This window comes from Carlito syrichta, unplaced genomic scaffold (genome assembly GCF_000164805.1).
Source record: "Carlito syrichta isolate Samal-C Ts95f unplaced genomic scaffold, Tarsius_syrichta-2.0.1 Scaffold169154, whole genome shotgun sequence".
Taxonomy (NCBI): Eukaryota; Metazoa; Chordata; class Mammalia; order Primates; family Tarsiidae; genus Carlito; species Carlito syrichta.
This window is the reverse complement of record NW_007113250.1, coordinates 4,529-20,573: the sequence shown is the minus strand read 5'-3', so window position 1 is coordinate 20,573 and position 16,045 is coordinate 4,529. Positions and strand designations below refer to the sequence as shown.

Below are 16,045 nucleotides of genomic sequence, written 5' to 3'. Positions count from 1 at the left end.
CTCAAAAAAAAAAAAAAAAAGAGCATTTGCAGGGTGGAATTAAAATATAAGCCATCTCTCAAATAATCTGCACTTTGAGACCTCAAAGTGATTTACGATTGCAAAATCACTTGGAGCATCCATTTTATATAATTCAGAACAAAGAAAGCAAGCACTGCTTAACTTTTTCTTGATCCTACAGCTCATTACTACAAGACAAGACACCACTCTCCAAGAACTGATTGATAACCATGGTTCTAAGACATCAAACTTGTCGACAAACTCAGAATACTTTTCAACAGGATTTCTACAGATTAGACAGAAACAGAAGTCTGGCAGTGAACCTGTAACTGACTGAACTCATTACAGCTGCACCTCCCCTTCCCCACTGCTGTAACTTCAAGTCAACCTCAACAGCACTGAGCTGGGCTCTCCACAACCCGTGCCCTCTACGCCCAAACAAAGCAGATCACGGTGTGATATGTAACACCATGATCATATCACAACCCTACTGGACGTTCATGAATGGCTGTATAACCTAAAGTTTTCAAGACCTTTAGGTTCAGATGTAAGTAAACTTACAGAAAAGGAAAACAGTTTCCTACTTTTTGTTTTGCCAATGAAGGGCTTTTTTTAAATAGCTAGCTGCCAGCAACTATTACTACCATTTCATTAAAGGGACATTTTAATACAACAAAGGCAGGAGAGACGACTCTTATTCAACAAAGGCAGCAATGGCAACCCTCCAAAATCATTTTCATTTTGGACCAGCCTACTTTTGGAGACCACTGACTTCTTAGATGAAACAAAAACCTTCTGAAATATTCAAAGTCCTTGATGAACATGCTCTCAACATTTAAAATTCATTATCAATTATTAAATTTACCAGACACATACCTGAAAGACCGTGAAGCCAAGATAATATTCAATAAGAATGCAGCCTATGCTCCAAACATCACAAGGCTGAGACCAACCTAAAGCTATTTAAAAACAAATAGAAACACTTTATATGCAACTACTTTCAACTGACACATTAAATCCTTCCCTATATGGGTGCTCCCTTTCCATGGCCCACTTGGGAGAATGTCAGCAAACTCAGGGCGTACATTTTTAGTTTTACATCAAATATTATTCAGTATTCTCTCATGGCCCCATATGCACACACCAAGATACAGTATTTATTTATGTAAAATAAAAGGGGGAATAGCAGATGTATTCCAACTAGAACAATCAACTGATACAGATATTCCAGTCTCTGAACTGCTCGTGCAATAGGGGAGGAGTTTGGTTGTTCTGTTATACTTAATTCATGATTGGTCCAGAATTTCCACATTTTATTAGTGCAAATACAGGTTTTTAATTATCCTTAAGATGAAATTACGAATTCCTTATCATTGGCTTGATGGATGGGTTTACTTTATCCATCAGGAGAAACACTATTGTTTTGCACAAATTATATAAAAATTAAAGTGGGAATTATAAAGTTTCCCCTATAAGCAAAAATGACAGACATTTAAGTGCACACAAACAGGACCTATGTACATACTTCAGGCTTCTATATGTGATCATAAGCACTTTCTCCTTCAGAATTCTCAATGCAACATTACTCAGCAGAGAATAAAACACCTAGCCTTCTTAAGTCTACACTTAACTAGCAAGGAGAAGTGCAAACCATACAGATGTTTTTCTCTTTTAAAGAGAAAATATTTAATAAAATGTCATATAAATAAAACCTACAGACACTTCAATTACTTTCAGTAACATCACTGAAATTAAAGATAAAGGAAAATATATATTCAAGGGTCTTAACTGTGACTCAGTCATGTCTGCTAACCCTACAGTGCCTATCATCTGAACGAATGAATGCAGGAGTATGATTTCTACTATATTAGCACATACAAAAGCTATCATTGCTATAGCGTGGACCTCAGATAAAGGTCTTCTTTTCACCCACACCTGCCTCCCAATCCAGCTTTCTCCCAGGACTGTGACCGTCTGCAGCACACCATCCGAAGTCATCCCATTCCTGGAAGAGTTAGCTCTCACCCTTGACACGAGACCAACTGTCCTCCTCAGCTGTGGCAAGTGACTACACCTTCCTCCCCAACCCAATTCGCCTCCACCCTCAGACACTCCACAAACACACACGGGCCCCTTGTAGGCTCCCCATCTCCTGACTCCTTTTCCTCAAGGTCAGTGACTCTAACCTCAGATTTATTATCAACTATCCCTTGCCTGGCCACATTGGAACTACAGAGTAGGAACTCAGAGTTACTATATCTCACTCAATCTGGGATACCATTAACTTTAAGTTGTGCCACCATTTTACACACTGATAAAAAAAGGCCAATTATTTTGTGTTGTGTTCCTCGTGTTACAATGTGGGGGAAGACCTGCATCTTAAGACACAGGAATGTGCTTCCTTTTAAGCTCTGAGAAGACCCCTCTAGTTTCTTCCCCTACTTCTTTTTTTATACCCTTGGGAACTGTCAGTCCTCAGCCAGGCCCATTGCTTTCACACTACTGCCACTCGGCAGCTCCTTTCAGGCTGCACTAGAAGAAAATTTGACTATCTTGCACTTCAAAGACAAGCTCTGGAGCCGTGCTTTCCCAATATGGTCATCACTAGCCACATGTGGCTGCTTAAGTCTCAATTAATACAAAAATTCAAAATTCAGTTTCTCAGTCGCAACCGCCAAACTCCAGGTACTCAGTCGCCCACAGGAGCTACTGACTACCCTAGGGAACAGAGCAGAAATGGAGCGTGTCCATCACTGAGGCAAGTTCCGCAGGGCTGCAGAACATTCATTTCCCTACCCTTTTACCAATCCTCTACTCTAGGTAATAACATTAGTTTGCTTTCACACTCCTATTCTGAAGCACTAGGTCCTGTTGGACACACATAAAAAAAGTAAAAGTAAAAATATCTAGCTAGGCCGGGCTCAGTGGCTCAGCCTGTAATCCCGCGCCTTTGGGAGGCTGAGGTAAGTGGATTGCCTGAGCCCGCGGGTTTGAGACCCGCCTGGGCAGGCGAGACCTCATCTCTACAATAAATCAAAAAATCAGCCGGGCATGGTAGTGCGCGCCTGTAATTGCGGCTATTCGGAAGGCTGAGGCGGAAGGATCGCCAGAGCCCAGCAGGTCGAGGCTGCGGTGGCTGGGAGCGGCCACTGCATTCCAGTGGCGACCCAGTGAGACTCCAACTCAAAAAAAAAAAAAAAAAAAAAAAGAAACATCTAGCTAGGGGCAGTGGCTCACACCTATAATCCCAGCACTTTGGGAGGCTGACAGAGAGGATCACTTGACCCCAAGAGTTTAAGACCAGCCTAAGCAACATAACAAAACCCCATCTCAACAAAAAAAACCCAAATGGGCCAGGCATGGTGGCACATGCCTGCAGTCCCAGCTCCAGAAGGACTGCCTGAGCCCAGGAGTTTGAGGCTGTGGTGAGGTATGATCATGCCACTGCACTCTAGTCTACGTGACAAAGTGAGATTCCAACTCAAAAAAAAAAAAAAAAAAAAAAAATAGCTAAAGCATCTGATTCCACAAAAATGTTTAACTCTTTACCCTCAGCTGGACCTTGTTTTTGGGTGAGCAATCAGCTTGCTCCACTCACCTACCTCTCAACCTGAACTTTCCCCACTGTCTCCAAGCCCCCACTCCCCAACTTCTCTGCTCTATTAATCCAATCTCTAACTTTTAATTCTGAGGCTTAAGATGTACGCTCCCTTTTAAGTTCCTTGTCTTTCAGTCCTCTGCACCAACTCACTTTCTTCCCCAGACTTTCTCCTATCAAGGGTCATCGCGGAAGCTCTCCTCTCAAAGCCCCTTTCTTCTCTCTTGACCTTCAGTACCCTATATATCTAGATGTCTGCCAACCTAACAGTTTCCTCAGCATTTCTGCTAGTTCCTTCCTTTTGTGATGACACAAAAACAGACACTGAATTAACTTCAAAGTCACACGCTGTGATGTACTTAGCTAACAGAACTGGTTCTCTTAGGATCACTGAAGATTAACTTGTTATGAACTACCTTTCACAGACAGTATCATTTTTACCAATCAAGAAAAATATTTATAGCAATGGCTACATATTGTTTGTGAAAACAGAAAACGTTTTCTGAATCTGCTAAGATTGTGCTTCCCACCACCCCGTAATAGCTGTAAAGAGCAAAAATCTCTTCTTCAATTACAGTATCTAGAAAGACTGGTATCTACTGACCCAGAATGACCTCGGGAGCTCTGTAGTGCCGGGTAGACACCAAAGTACTGTGATGCTCATCATCGTATGTTGCACTTCCAAAGTCCACAACTTTGATGTCTGTGCTTTTCAGTGTGCGTTCATCACGTTTCTGGAGAAACATAGTTGAGCAGACACAAAACTCAATAAACACATGAAATATTTTATAGCACTATTCAAAAGGTTTGCACATGAATTATGTGATGTCAAAATAAGCCCAGGAGAAAAGCAAAAAAGGATTACTCCTTTTGTTTGAACATCAGGATACAATGAGGCTCCGAAGTGAAATTCCTCATTCAAGGATCAGAAAGCTAAATTAGTATTAAAAACACAAATTAAAACAAGTATCTAACTTACCATTTTAGAATTATACTTGACTACATAGTCAGACTTCACAAATAAAATATTTTCAGGCTTCAGATCTGTATGAGTTAGTTTATTATGATGCAAAACTACAAGGAAACAAAAAAACATTTTTAGCTTCACTTACAAACTTAATTTGTACTGGCAGAGAAAAGGGGATTAGCAGTGGATATCGTGGTCAACAGAGGTTTTATCTTTACCTGCAAAATGTGTGTTTTTAGTGACAATGTTTTGATATGTTGCTTATATAATAAAACACTTAAATGTTCTGGTGTTTAAATATTTATCAAGTATACTTACAGTTTATCGATTGGCAGATCTGATATGCCATCTGCCTGATGTGGTCAATTTGAAATGGCAGAAAGCTGTTTTCTTTAATGAAATCATAGGTACTCAGTCCCAGCAGTTCAAACACAATACAAACATGACCATGATGATCAAACCATTCTAGCATCTGGACACATCGGCTAAAATAGAGCAAAAAAATAATTCAGTTGACAGAATTCTGATTACTTCATGTAAAATGATGGTTCATAGTTCAAATATGTACTTACAAGACATTATTGGGATCAGTACTATTTAAATGCTCCAATACTTGGATTTCTGAACGAGCTGCTTCACGGTAACGGCCTACATTTTTTACGATTTTCACTGCTACATGCATGCCATCCCTTAAAAACAAAATAAAGAAGAAAATGGTAAATGTACATGGGAAAACTGAAGCCATGTAGCCTCTAAAGCATAATCTTAATTGCCAATTTCTTTATGCTATTTTTCTAAAATAATCTTTCCAAGCACATTAGACTATATGAAAAAATATAGTTTATATGAATTGATGATTCCCTTAATACTTATGAATCTCAGTGTTTATTCCCAGAATTTTAAATTCACCTATATTTTATACAATAAAAGTTAAAAAAAAAAAGAAACAGGGCAACCCTCTCGGGTCCCCTCTCACTATGGGAGCTTTTCTGTTCTCTCAATAAATCCTCCTTTAAAAAAAAAAAAAAAAGAAACAAAGAATATACTACTGTTGAAAGCATTCACTCATTCTCCAGGCTAGACCCACTCTGTGCCAGACAGTACATAGGTATTAGTGATGAAAAGACAGGGCATGTCTCTACATCCCATAAGTCTAATGGGAAAGACAGACATATGACCAACTGAGACCTCTTCACAGAAGAGGTGGCTCAGAACTGAGTTCCGAAAAATAGCTATGAGTTTGTCAGACTGGAAGTGTAATATCCAGGAGAAGGAGACACCAACTATAAGCCATGAAGCCAAGAAAACCCATGTTTACTTATGACTTTGTTTGCACATTCACTGATGCAAGTGTGTAGAAACAAACCACATGCAGAGCAGTGGGCATTAGATTGGAGCATCTGGAAGAATGCTTCCTAAAATGTATAAAGCCATAAATGATTTTGAGAAAGTCGATTTTCAAATCTTCAACTTCCTGGTATCCTCTTTTCTAAATCTAATTTGCCTGGAAATGAGTCAGCATTCAAGTCTCATTTTTTCACCCTGGCCCTTCCTTCCACTTTACAAAAGAAAAGAAAATCTTACCAATATCCCTTATTTGTACAGTAAGATGTATGCCCTCTGCTATGAAAAAGTATTTGGGGCAAACACACACATGTATTCTAACAGCAGGTTAATAAACCTTTTCCCACTTCCAGTAGTTTCCAATGTATTGCTTTCATAAGGTCCCTGATAAATCAGTTTTTAAATTGCTGCTGTTTGGCATATATCTCTCAAGACTTAAAAGAACTGTTATAAAATTACTTTGGGAGGCAGAGGTGAGCGGATTGCCTGAGCCCATTGGTTCGAGAACAGTCTGGGCAACTCGGCAAGACCTCATCTCTACAATAAATCAAAAAATTAGCCGGGTGTGGTAGCACATGCCTGTAGTTCCAGCTACTTGAAAGGCTGAGGCAGAAGGATCGCCGGACCCCAGCAGGTCAATGCTAGGTGGCCGTGAGCATGCCACTGCACTCCAGGCCTGGGCGATGGAGACTCCAACTCAAAAAAACAAAAACAAAAACAAATTCCACCTACCTATTTAATTATATGAACAAAAGTTTTCTCAGTGTTTATATCTATAAAAATGAAAAAAGAAAAATAACAATGCTAAACAGTGAGATATTTATCTATGGATACATGTACTAGTTTTTTTGAACTCCCGCCATCTCAATAAAATACCTTCTGCCAGTTACAGTGGCTCACACCTGTAATCCCAGCACTTTGGAAGGTAGGGACGAGAGGATTGCCTAAACTCAGAAGTTCTTGATCAACCTGGGCAATTTGATGATACCTCATCTCTAAAATAAGTTAAAAAATTAGCTGGCCATGGTGGCATGTGCCTGTAGTTGGAAGGATGAAGCGGAAGAAACACCTGAGTCCAGGAGGTTGAGGCTGCAGGAGCCGTGAGTGCGCCACTACACTCCAGCATGGGTGACATTGAGACTCCAACTCAAAAAATAGAAAATAAAGATACATCCCCCAAATATTTCATTTTAGGTCTAATAAGTATAAAAATTTGTAACATATTTGTACTTTGACCAACTGAATATCATTATTTGGAATAACTTGATGAAATAATTAGAGACAGAATCTCAGAAAATTTTAAAAGGATTAATGGGACAAGTGGTGAAATGTGAATAAACTCTATAAATTAGCTGGCAAAATTTGAAAATGTGTATGCATACATATAATGATAAAAGCAGATATTACAAGATGTTAACATTTGGAAAATCTGGTTGAAGGTTAATATGGGAATTCTTTGAACTATTTTATCAACTTTTCTGTAGGTCTGAAAATATTTCAAAATTATTTAAAAATTCAATTTATGTTAACATTTCTGTTGCAGAGAAAAAAGATAATTTAGGATAATATTCTTTTTTTGTTTTTTGAGTCAGGGTCTCACTCTGTCACCTAGGCTATAGTGCAGGAGTGCAATCCTGGCTCCTCGCAGCCTCAAACTCCTAGGTTCAAACTATACTTCCGCCTCAGTCTCCTGAGTAGCTGGGACTACAAGTGTGCACCACCACACCCAGCTATTTTTCTATTTTTTGTAGAGACAAGGTCTCATTATGTTGCCCAGGCTGGTCTTGAACTCCTGGGCTCAAGCAATCCTTCATCTTGGCCTCCCGAAATGCTGGGATTATAGTGAAATGAAAATAAGTTTGAGAACATTTTTGAGGATTCAAAAAGAGCTTACACATGAATTATGGTAGGTGTCAAGCTGCTACAGCATTTAGATTCCCTCTAATATATTTAAAGAGTTCTATTCTATTTTTTGAGTTGGAGTCTTACTTTGTCGCCCAGACTGGAGTGCAGTGGCATGCTCACGGCCTCTCCCAGTGTCAAACTGCTGGGCTCCGGTGATCCTTCTGCCTTAGTCTTCCAAGTAACCGGAACTATAGGTGCATGCTACCATGCCTGGCTTTTTTTTTCTTTAATAATTTATTGTAGAGACAAGGTCTCGCCAAGTTGCCCAGGCTGGTCTCAAACCCACGGACTCAGGCTATCCACTCGCCTCGGTCTCCCAAAGTGCTGGGCTTACAGGCTGAGCCACCAAGCCCAGCTGAGTTTTATTCTTTAATATTAAATGTTTATAGTAGGTTGGAAACTACATCCTTTCCAACTACTTTATTTATTTATTTATTTTTGAGTTGGAGTCTCACTCTGTCACCCAGACAGGAATGCAGTGGCCGCTCCCAGCCACTGTAGCCTCGACTTGCTGGGCTCCGGCAATCCTTCCACCTCAGCCTCCCAAGTAGCTGGAACTACAGGCACGTGCTACCATGCCTGGCTAATTTTTGATTTATTGTAGAGATGAGGTCTCACCAAGTTGTCCAGGCAGGTCTTGAACCCACTGGCTCAGGCAATCCACTCACCTCAGCCTCCCAAAGAGCTGGGATCACAGGCTGAGCCACCAAGCCCAGCTCCAACTACTTTACAATAAAAAGTTTTAGAGTCATTTTAGAAATGTGCACTTTCACCACATTGTTTTAAGAGGCTTACTTACAAAAATGTTTGTATACCACAGAACAGAAATCCTGGAGAAAAATGGTAAAATGAGGCAGAAAGGGTTCAAATCACAAAGGGCCCCATTAAAGAATTTAAACTTTATTCTGCAGGTCTCAAGGATACAATTTCTTTATAGTTGAGGAAGCTAACTCTAACATGTAAGATTAGACATGCTTTTACTGCCTGTGTGATCCAAAATAGCTGACTCTTATAGAGGGCCAAGGGCTTAAGTTCTGGAAAATGCTTTCAGTTGAGCACCAACTTTAATTTCAATGATTTACGCCATCTGATAAAACATGTCAATATTCTTGATCAAAATCCACATTCAAGGTAAATAAATCATACACAATTCAAGAAATTTTGCTGATATTTATACCTTCCAAAAAAACATGTGGTTACCACTTAAAATATACTTCACCTAAACTATGGCTCCTTCCCCACCAAAACTATCAGAATTTTCAGAAAAGAAAAATAATAAATAAACTTACATGCCATGATCAATGCACTCTACAACTTTGCCAAAAGCCCCTTCACCCAAAGTGTCCACGATTTCATCTAAAGTGAGGGGGGGAGAAAGAGGTGTAAGTATCTGAGTATAAATTATCTAGTTATTCAAACAATGAATGCTTAAGTGTGGAATATTTTCAAATGATCTTTATCAAAGCATAACTAAGGTTTCAGCACTCAAATTATGTTATTTTCAGCAGCTACAAAAACAATTAGATAGAGCTATCTTTCTTGCTCTAATCTCAAATTCCACTGATTATTTTTGAACTTTAGAATAGAAATATTTAAATTCTACAGAAAAGAAGAAATACAAAAGAACAAACAAACCCACAAAAAACAAAACAAAAAGCAATGAAGAGTTCTTTAGCCCCCCGCTGACAAACTATTCTTTAAAAGATTATTCTGTCTGCAAAGTTTAAAAAGTGTTGAAAAATATTCTATACATCTTGCTCTTAGAACGTCTCCACTTTGACAGATCAGGTGACCCTCCTCATCATCCTCTATACTCCTGGGTCTTTTCCTTCGGTGGCTCTTCTGGAACGGCAAGTGGGCAGCACCAAGATCGTCCAGCCAATCAATATATCAGAGTGAATTCAGGGTAGAATACGCAATTCATTCAGCGGGGAGATATTCAGGCATTCAGATAAGCACCAGGCCACGAACAGTTGGCAGGAGCAATTTCAAATTCAGTCCCCAGAAATTCACAGGGCACAGTTTATGTTACAGAAGAAAAACATGGCAAGGAACAGATTTTCAGATAAGATACTTCAAGTGGCAATAGAAAAAAACAACACAATTGTCTCTTTAAAATACTGATTTAATTGAAGTCTGAAATATAAAGAATGCAATGTCATGATTTACTAATCTCTTGCTATACATAGCATATGCTGTGAATTGAGATGTCTAGTTTGTCAGAAGAATGTTTTAAAATGTCATGATTAGTTGAACTTGTTCTAATAGCAGTATTTTTAAATATACGTGACTAAAAGAAAAGGGGAAATAAGGCTAATATTACTGTTCAATCTAATAAAAGCTAGTTCTACTGAAGAAAACTTAGTGAGAAAAACATTAATTCAAAGTTTACTAATCAAACAGGTAGATGTCTGAGTGTTAAAAAAAATGGGGCAGGTTTTTTTGTATACTATATTTCCTATTCAGCACCCATTTTCACAATTTTAAAAGAATTAGTTGCAGACAACGATGCACTGTGCCATGGAACTATGCTACACACCAGTTAATAACATTCATGTATCCACCAGTGCAATTTTCTGTATTTGTTTCCAGGTATCAGGAAAGGGGTTTTTTCAAAGTAAAAAAGTATTTAAGATGAAAGATGGGTGCATCATTTTTTCATAATATGCTATTATAGACACAAAAATATTTTTCTTATTAAAATCAACAAACTTATAATCTGCTGTGCAGAATATGAGTAAATGTGGGCAAATAAGGGCTAGCTAATAAACATACAGATCAGCTATGAGAATCTGGACGTTTCCTTTAAGGATTTAAGCAAAAGAAACACAATTATAATATATCCAAGTAGTATAAAATCATTTAGAAACTTATCAGCTCATTAAGAGTTTACACTCAATAAGAATCCACTCAAAATAAAAACGAAATCAATCATACCGAATGTGACTGATGACTTGAACAGTGTCTATTGTGCTGTCTTTTAGGACTGCTTCTCCTGCTGCGGACTGAAGACTTACTGCAGTGGATCCGGTAACTGCTCTCAATGTCTCTGTGATAATGTCTAGGAACATATCCTTCACAATAGTCATTCCTGTACTCATCAACGTATCTCCGGTCCCGACAGTCTCTCTCATTCAAGGATCTTGCTTCTAAGTAATGGCTGCAAATACATTAAAGAGCTTCAAATTATTCTCTTCATTTTGGAATAATGTGGTTCAAACAAAACATTCTCAAGAATTCTTCAGATGAACAAAAGAAAAGCAATTCAACTGAAGAATCAGAATTTATATCCATCTCCCAAAGCTTAGTAATTTTACTTTAACAAACAAGCAATTGGAGCCATCATATAGATTACTGTCAAGCACTTCACACCAAAGACCAAAGCTAGAGTCAAATCATTAATTTACTTTACTAAGTGTTCCTTTACCATCTCGGAGAAAGTTAAAAAGCCAAAAAATGCACAAAATTGCTGTTCTGAAACTCACTGGTCTTAGGATATATGCATTTGTAACTAAGTTTTCTTCTCCCAGAAGCACACACAGAGACAGGCAAAGCAGGTTTCCTTTTTTTGAGTCCAAGTTTCACCCTGTTGCCCAGGCTTGGAATGCTGTGGCACGCACACAGCCAGTGCAGCTTCAACCAGGTGGGCTCAGGCAATCCTTCTGTCTCAGCCTTCCAAGTAGCTGGAACTACAGGCGTGAGCCACCATGCCCGCTAATTTTTTTGATTTATTGCAGAGATGAGGTATTGTCAAGTTGTCCAGGCTGGTCTCAAACCCATGGGCTCAAGCAATCCTCTCGCCTCCACCTCCCAAAGTGCTGGGATTACAGGCGGGAGCCATTGCACCCGGCTCCTTTCTCAAGTGCATTTTAGATATCCCTGGCAAATAAGGGAATTCCTTCATGAAAGCTGCATTAGAGCTATAAGAAGCTTTAGATGTATCCCAGCTCTTTCATGTTTACTGGAGACTAAATTAGGATCCCTAGAAGGAAAATGATTTGCTACGGTTACAGAGCACATTAGAGAAAAAAACTGAAATATTTTCTAACTGCTATTATACAGGCCAATTTTATTACATACATCACCTAACCTGCCTCCTCTCCTCTTTGCATCTCTAGCCTGTCATTCTTGTTTGAGGAATAAACAACATAGCTTTTGAGGACCTCGTGTGCCAGAAACACCTAAAATTAATATCCCCCTAAAATAAGAAAGTAATTCTGTAATTGCTTGCCTAGGATTACAACAGTCCCACTATCCCTCCCTTTACATTTCTAATTTCCTATAATTCCTGCTTGAGAAAATATACAATACAATAAAAAAAGATCACTTAGCGCCTTAATGCTTGAATCTATAGATCCCTTGGAGAATCCAATGAAAACTACAGACCCTCTTCCCCCAAAAACACAAATGTATAAGTAAAACTTGGCGAGGAATGTCATAGAGTTCATGGACCTTAGAAAGCCAATGGAGCCGGGCTCAGTGGCTCAGCCTGTAATCCCGCGACTTTGGGAGGCTAAGGTGAGTAGATTTCCTGAGCCCGCGGGTTCGAGACCCACCTGGGCAACTTGGCGAGACCTCATCTCTACAATCAATCAATCAATAAATAAATAAATAAATAAGCCGGGCGTGGTAGCACGCACCTGTAGTTCCAGCTACTTGGAAGGCTGAGGCGGAAGGATTGCCGGAGCCCAGCAGGTTGAGGCTGCGGTGGTGGGGAGCGCCCACTGCACTCCAGTCTGGGTGACAGAGTAAGACTCCAACTCAAAAAAAATAAAAATAAAAAAGTCTGTAGGAAGGGAGTCTAATTCACAGGCTGCCTCCAAAAGACAAATCAGAAAGAAAAGACACTTTGCAATATATATGACAAATGATTAAAATAATGTAATGAAAGGCCCTTCTAAGTCAGTGAAAAAAAAATACATTTCAATAGAATGCATAGGTTAACAATTTTTTAAAAAGTCCTATAAATGACAGTGGGTAAATTTACTTCAAATTTAAAAATTCTAATTAAACAAAGCACTATCCTTGGCCTTCCAAAACAGCCAAGATTGGTGAGAGCACGAAGAAACACGTTGCAGAATATAATTTGGCACAAACTTGCCAAAAAAAGAAACTTAATTACGTAGCAAGAACCCTGTAAAATTTAAACCCTTTAACTTAAAAATGTCTCTTCTTGAAGCCTGTTTTCAGGAAATAATCAGAGGCAAAGATGTATATACAAAGATATTTTAAGCAGCTGACTTTATACCCAAATAATAGGGACTAGCATCCTGAGGTAATCTTTATACTTTTCTGCATTTTTCATTTCTCTAGATTTTTATTAAAAAAAACACTACTATAAAGTTTTTAACCTTCAGAAAGCTACTAGAATTTTCTGGATTATGGCGAGCAATTATGACCAAACATATTAGATGCCAAGGTATTGGCCTGGTGGTTAACTGGACTGACTTCAGTATTGTAATTATGTAGCTAACCATAAACATGAAGGAATTCAAATCACGTCCTTGCTACATACAGAATGCATGATAACCCTATGAATAATTAGCACTATGATGTCAAGGCTTAGAGCTTTTTGTATTTATTAACAGTAAGGTGCAGGCGATTCTCTATAGCACACTTTACATTAATTAGCTCTGGCCACCGAAACCCTGCCATAAGCCCTCTCTTTGTATAACAACGTGACGAAGCAAGATGAGTCTACACTGACCGCAAATGAGATCACCGATCGGCAGAACAAGTTTGTTAGCATCGAAAAGGAAAAAAATTGCATATTGCTTTTTAAAGTAGCCCCTGCTAATTTAGAAAGCAATCTGATAAGTAGTTCCAATAGAACATCTGCACGAAACAAGAAGAAAACACAGAACCAACGAACAAATAAGAAAGGGGAATCAACGGATGACAGAGTGACAGAAACTACCTAGCCTTTCTTTAATCATTTAAAAATTTGATTCATTTAATTCTATATAAATGTATTATCTCCAAATTTTGCACTGGTAAAAATAAAAAAAAAAAACAGGACACATGCTGTTGCAAATTTTTATAGAGGTCTTTTCCCAAATTACTAGCTACTACCTGTGCAAAGAAACAGTTCTTAGAATAATGCAAGTTTTTTTTGTTTTGTTTTGTTTTTTTCTTTTTTTTTTTTGAGCTGGAGTCTCACCCTGTCGCCCAGACTGGAGTGCAGTGGCTGCTCCCGGCCACCGCAGCCTCGACTTGCTGGTCTCCGGCGATCCTTCTGCCTCAGCCTTCCAAGTAGCTGGAACTACAGGTGCGCGCTACCACACCCGGCTAATTTTTTGATTTACTGTAGAGATGAGGTCTCCCCAAGTTGCCCAGGCGAGTCACGAACCCGCAGGCTCAGGCAATCCACTCACCTCAGCCCAAAGGCACGGGATTACAGGCTGAGCCACCGAGCCCAGCTAGAATAATGCAAGCTTTAAAAAATCCCAAACATATCCACTGGCCTTATCTACAAATACCTTAGAACACAGAATAAATAACTAAAGACACATGCTGCTTTTCTCATCTGGAATAAACCCCCCCATCCTATCTCATTTATGAAACACTTAATGAGCAATCCAACATTACATACATATCTCCCTCCTACATAACGAATTAAAGGTACTCACTGGACATTCTATCATCACTATTACTTAAATTTTTGTGTATTTCACCTTCCCAACCACATTACTGGCAGCTGGGACTCAATGTTACTTAATACATTTTATATTTAACTTATTGATCAACCATCTCCTACCACACCTGGACAGACATAGGGTATATGAAAAACTTTGTTTTATTCATAGCTGTAACCTCAGCACTGCTATATAGCCTAGCCTAAAATGGCTGCTCGATAAATATTTTTTGAATGAATTCATACTTGTTGACCGAATTACAAAATAATTTGACAGATGAAAGCTATGTAAGCAAATGACAAATAATTAAAACTATGAGTGCAAAAATGCTACTAGTTCAAGAGTAATTTACCAATCAGATTCTTTAAATTGGTGATGTGGTTTACAATGCCTGTTCTCTTGTGTACTACTGTGAGATCTTCTCTTCCGTTTGTGACTTCCACAGTAGCTTTCATGCCCCCAGCTTTCTCTGCTATCCCAATCAGGGCAGTGAGTTCGTTTGGAATGCCGCATCTGTTTACAGAAACAAAAAGGGAATTGTGGAAGTTACAAATAGTTAGGTCTAGTAAATATCATAATTAATATTATTCAAATATAAATAGCCAGTACATGGGTTCAGAGGTTCTAAAACATTTTTGGGTGATATTTTCCAAGGCATGGGGGCACTTATTCTATATACCACATCTGACTGGTGTGTCAGATGACTATTATATGGCATAGAAACCTAGGACTAAATGAAGGATAACATTGATATTTCCTCTCAATCCTGATTATATCTAAGACAAATTCTCAGCTTGGTTCATATCTTCAACAAAAACTTGCTAACTGCCCTTTAAAAAAATCTAAAAATCTAATAATTAAAAAAAAAAAAGCCAAGCTCGGTGGCTCAGGCTGTAAACCCAGCATTTTGGGCAGGCCAAGGCAAGTGGACTGCCTGAGCAAGCAGGTTCAAGACCAGCCCAGGCAACTTGGTGAGACCTCATCTCTACAATAAGTAAAAAATTAGCTGGGCATGGCAACGCACGACTGTAGTTTCAGCTATCTGAAAGGCTGACAAAGAAAGATCACCGGCCCAGCAGGTGGATGCCAGGATGACCGCGAATGTGACACGGCACTCTAGCCTGGCCTATGACTCCAACTCAAAAATAATAATAATAATAATAAAAAAGCTAATAAAAAGGTTCAGGCTGATAGCTTCCAGTAGAGTATCTAACTAAAAGTTAATAATTTTGTTTTATTTTTATTACCTTCTATTTGTTAGTGATTTTCTAATTAAGTTATAGACACAATTTCTTTTAAGAATGCTAACGTTGGCCGGGCACAGTGACTCAATCCTGTAATTCCAGCACTTTGGGGGGCTGAGGTGAGAGGACTGTCTGAGCCCACAGGTTCAAGACCAGCCTAGGCAACTTGGCAAGACCTCTCCTCTACGATAAACCAAAAAATTAGCCAGGCATGGTAGTGTGTGCATGTAGTTCTGGCTACTTGAAAGGCTGAGGCAGAAGGATTGCCTGAGCCCAGCAGGTTGATGCTGGGGTGGCTGTGAGCGTGCCACTGCACTCTAGCCTGGGCAACAAAGTGAGACTCCAACTCAAA

The 16,045-nt window shown here is 39.0% G+C and overlaps 1 protein-coding gene across 6 annotated transcripts in view; it reads right to left on the bottom strand.

Moving 5' to 3' along the window:
* Window positions 1-16,045, bottom strand: part of CLK4 (CDC like kinase 4) — a 20,882-nt gene that overhangs the window by 3,072 nt on the left and 1,765 nt on the right. For 2 of the 6 annotated variants that reach the window (XM_008051237.1, XM_008051238.1), the window contains 9 exons: window positions 14,802-14,962; window positions 10,752-10,974; window positions 9,566-9,656; window positions 9,104-9,170; window positions 5,138-5,254; window positions 4,884-5,050; window positions 4,578-4,672; window positions 4,203-4,332; window positions 877-959 (listed from right to left, as the gene is read on the bottom strand). In XM_008051237.1, coding sequence (XP_008049428.1) covers window positions 877-959; window positions 4,203-4,332; window positions 4,578-4,672; window positions 4,884-5,050; window positions 5,138-5,254; window positions 9,104-9,170; window positions 9,566-9,656; window positions 10,752-10,974; window positions 14,802-14,962 — 1,134 coding nt within the window. Of the gene's footprint in view, window positions 1-876; window positions 960-4,202; window positions 4,333-4,577; window positions 4,673-4,883; window positions 5,051-5,137; window positions 5,255-9,103; window positions 9,171-9,565; window positions 9,657-10,751; window positions 11,027-14,801; window positions 14,963-16,045 lie in introns of those variants that run through there. The other 4 variants (XM_021709202.1, XM_008051239.1, XM_021709203.1 and 1 more) reach the window with 4 other exon arrangements.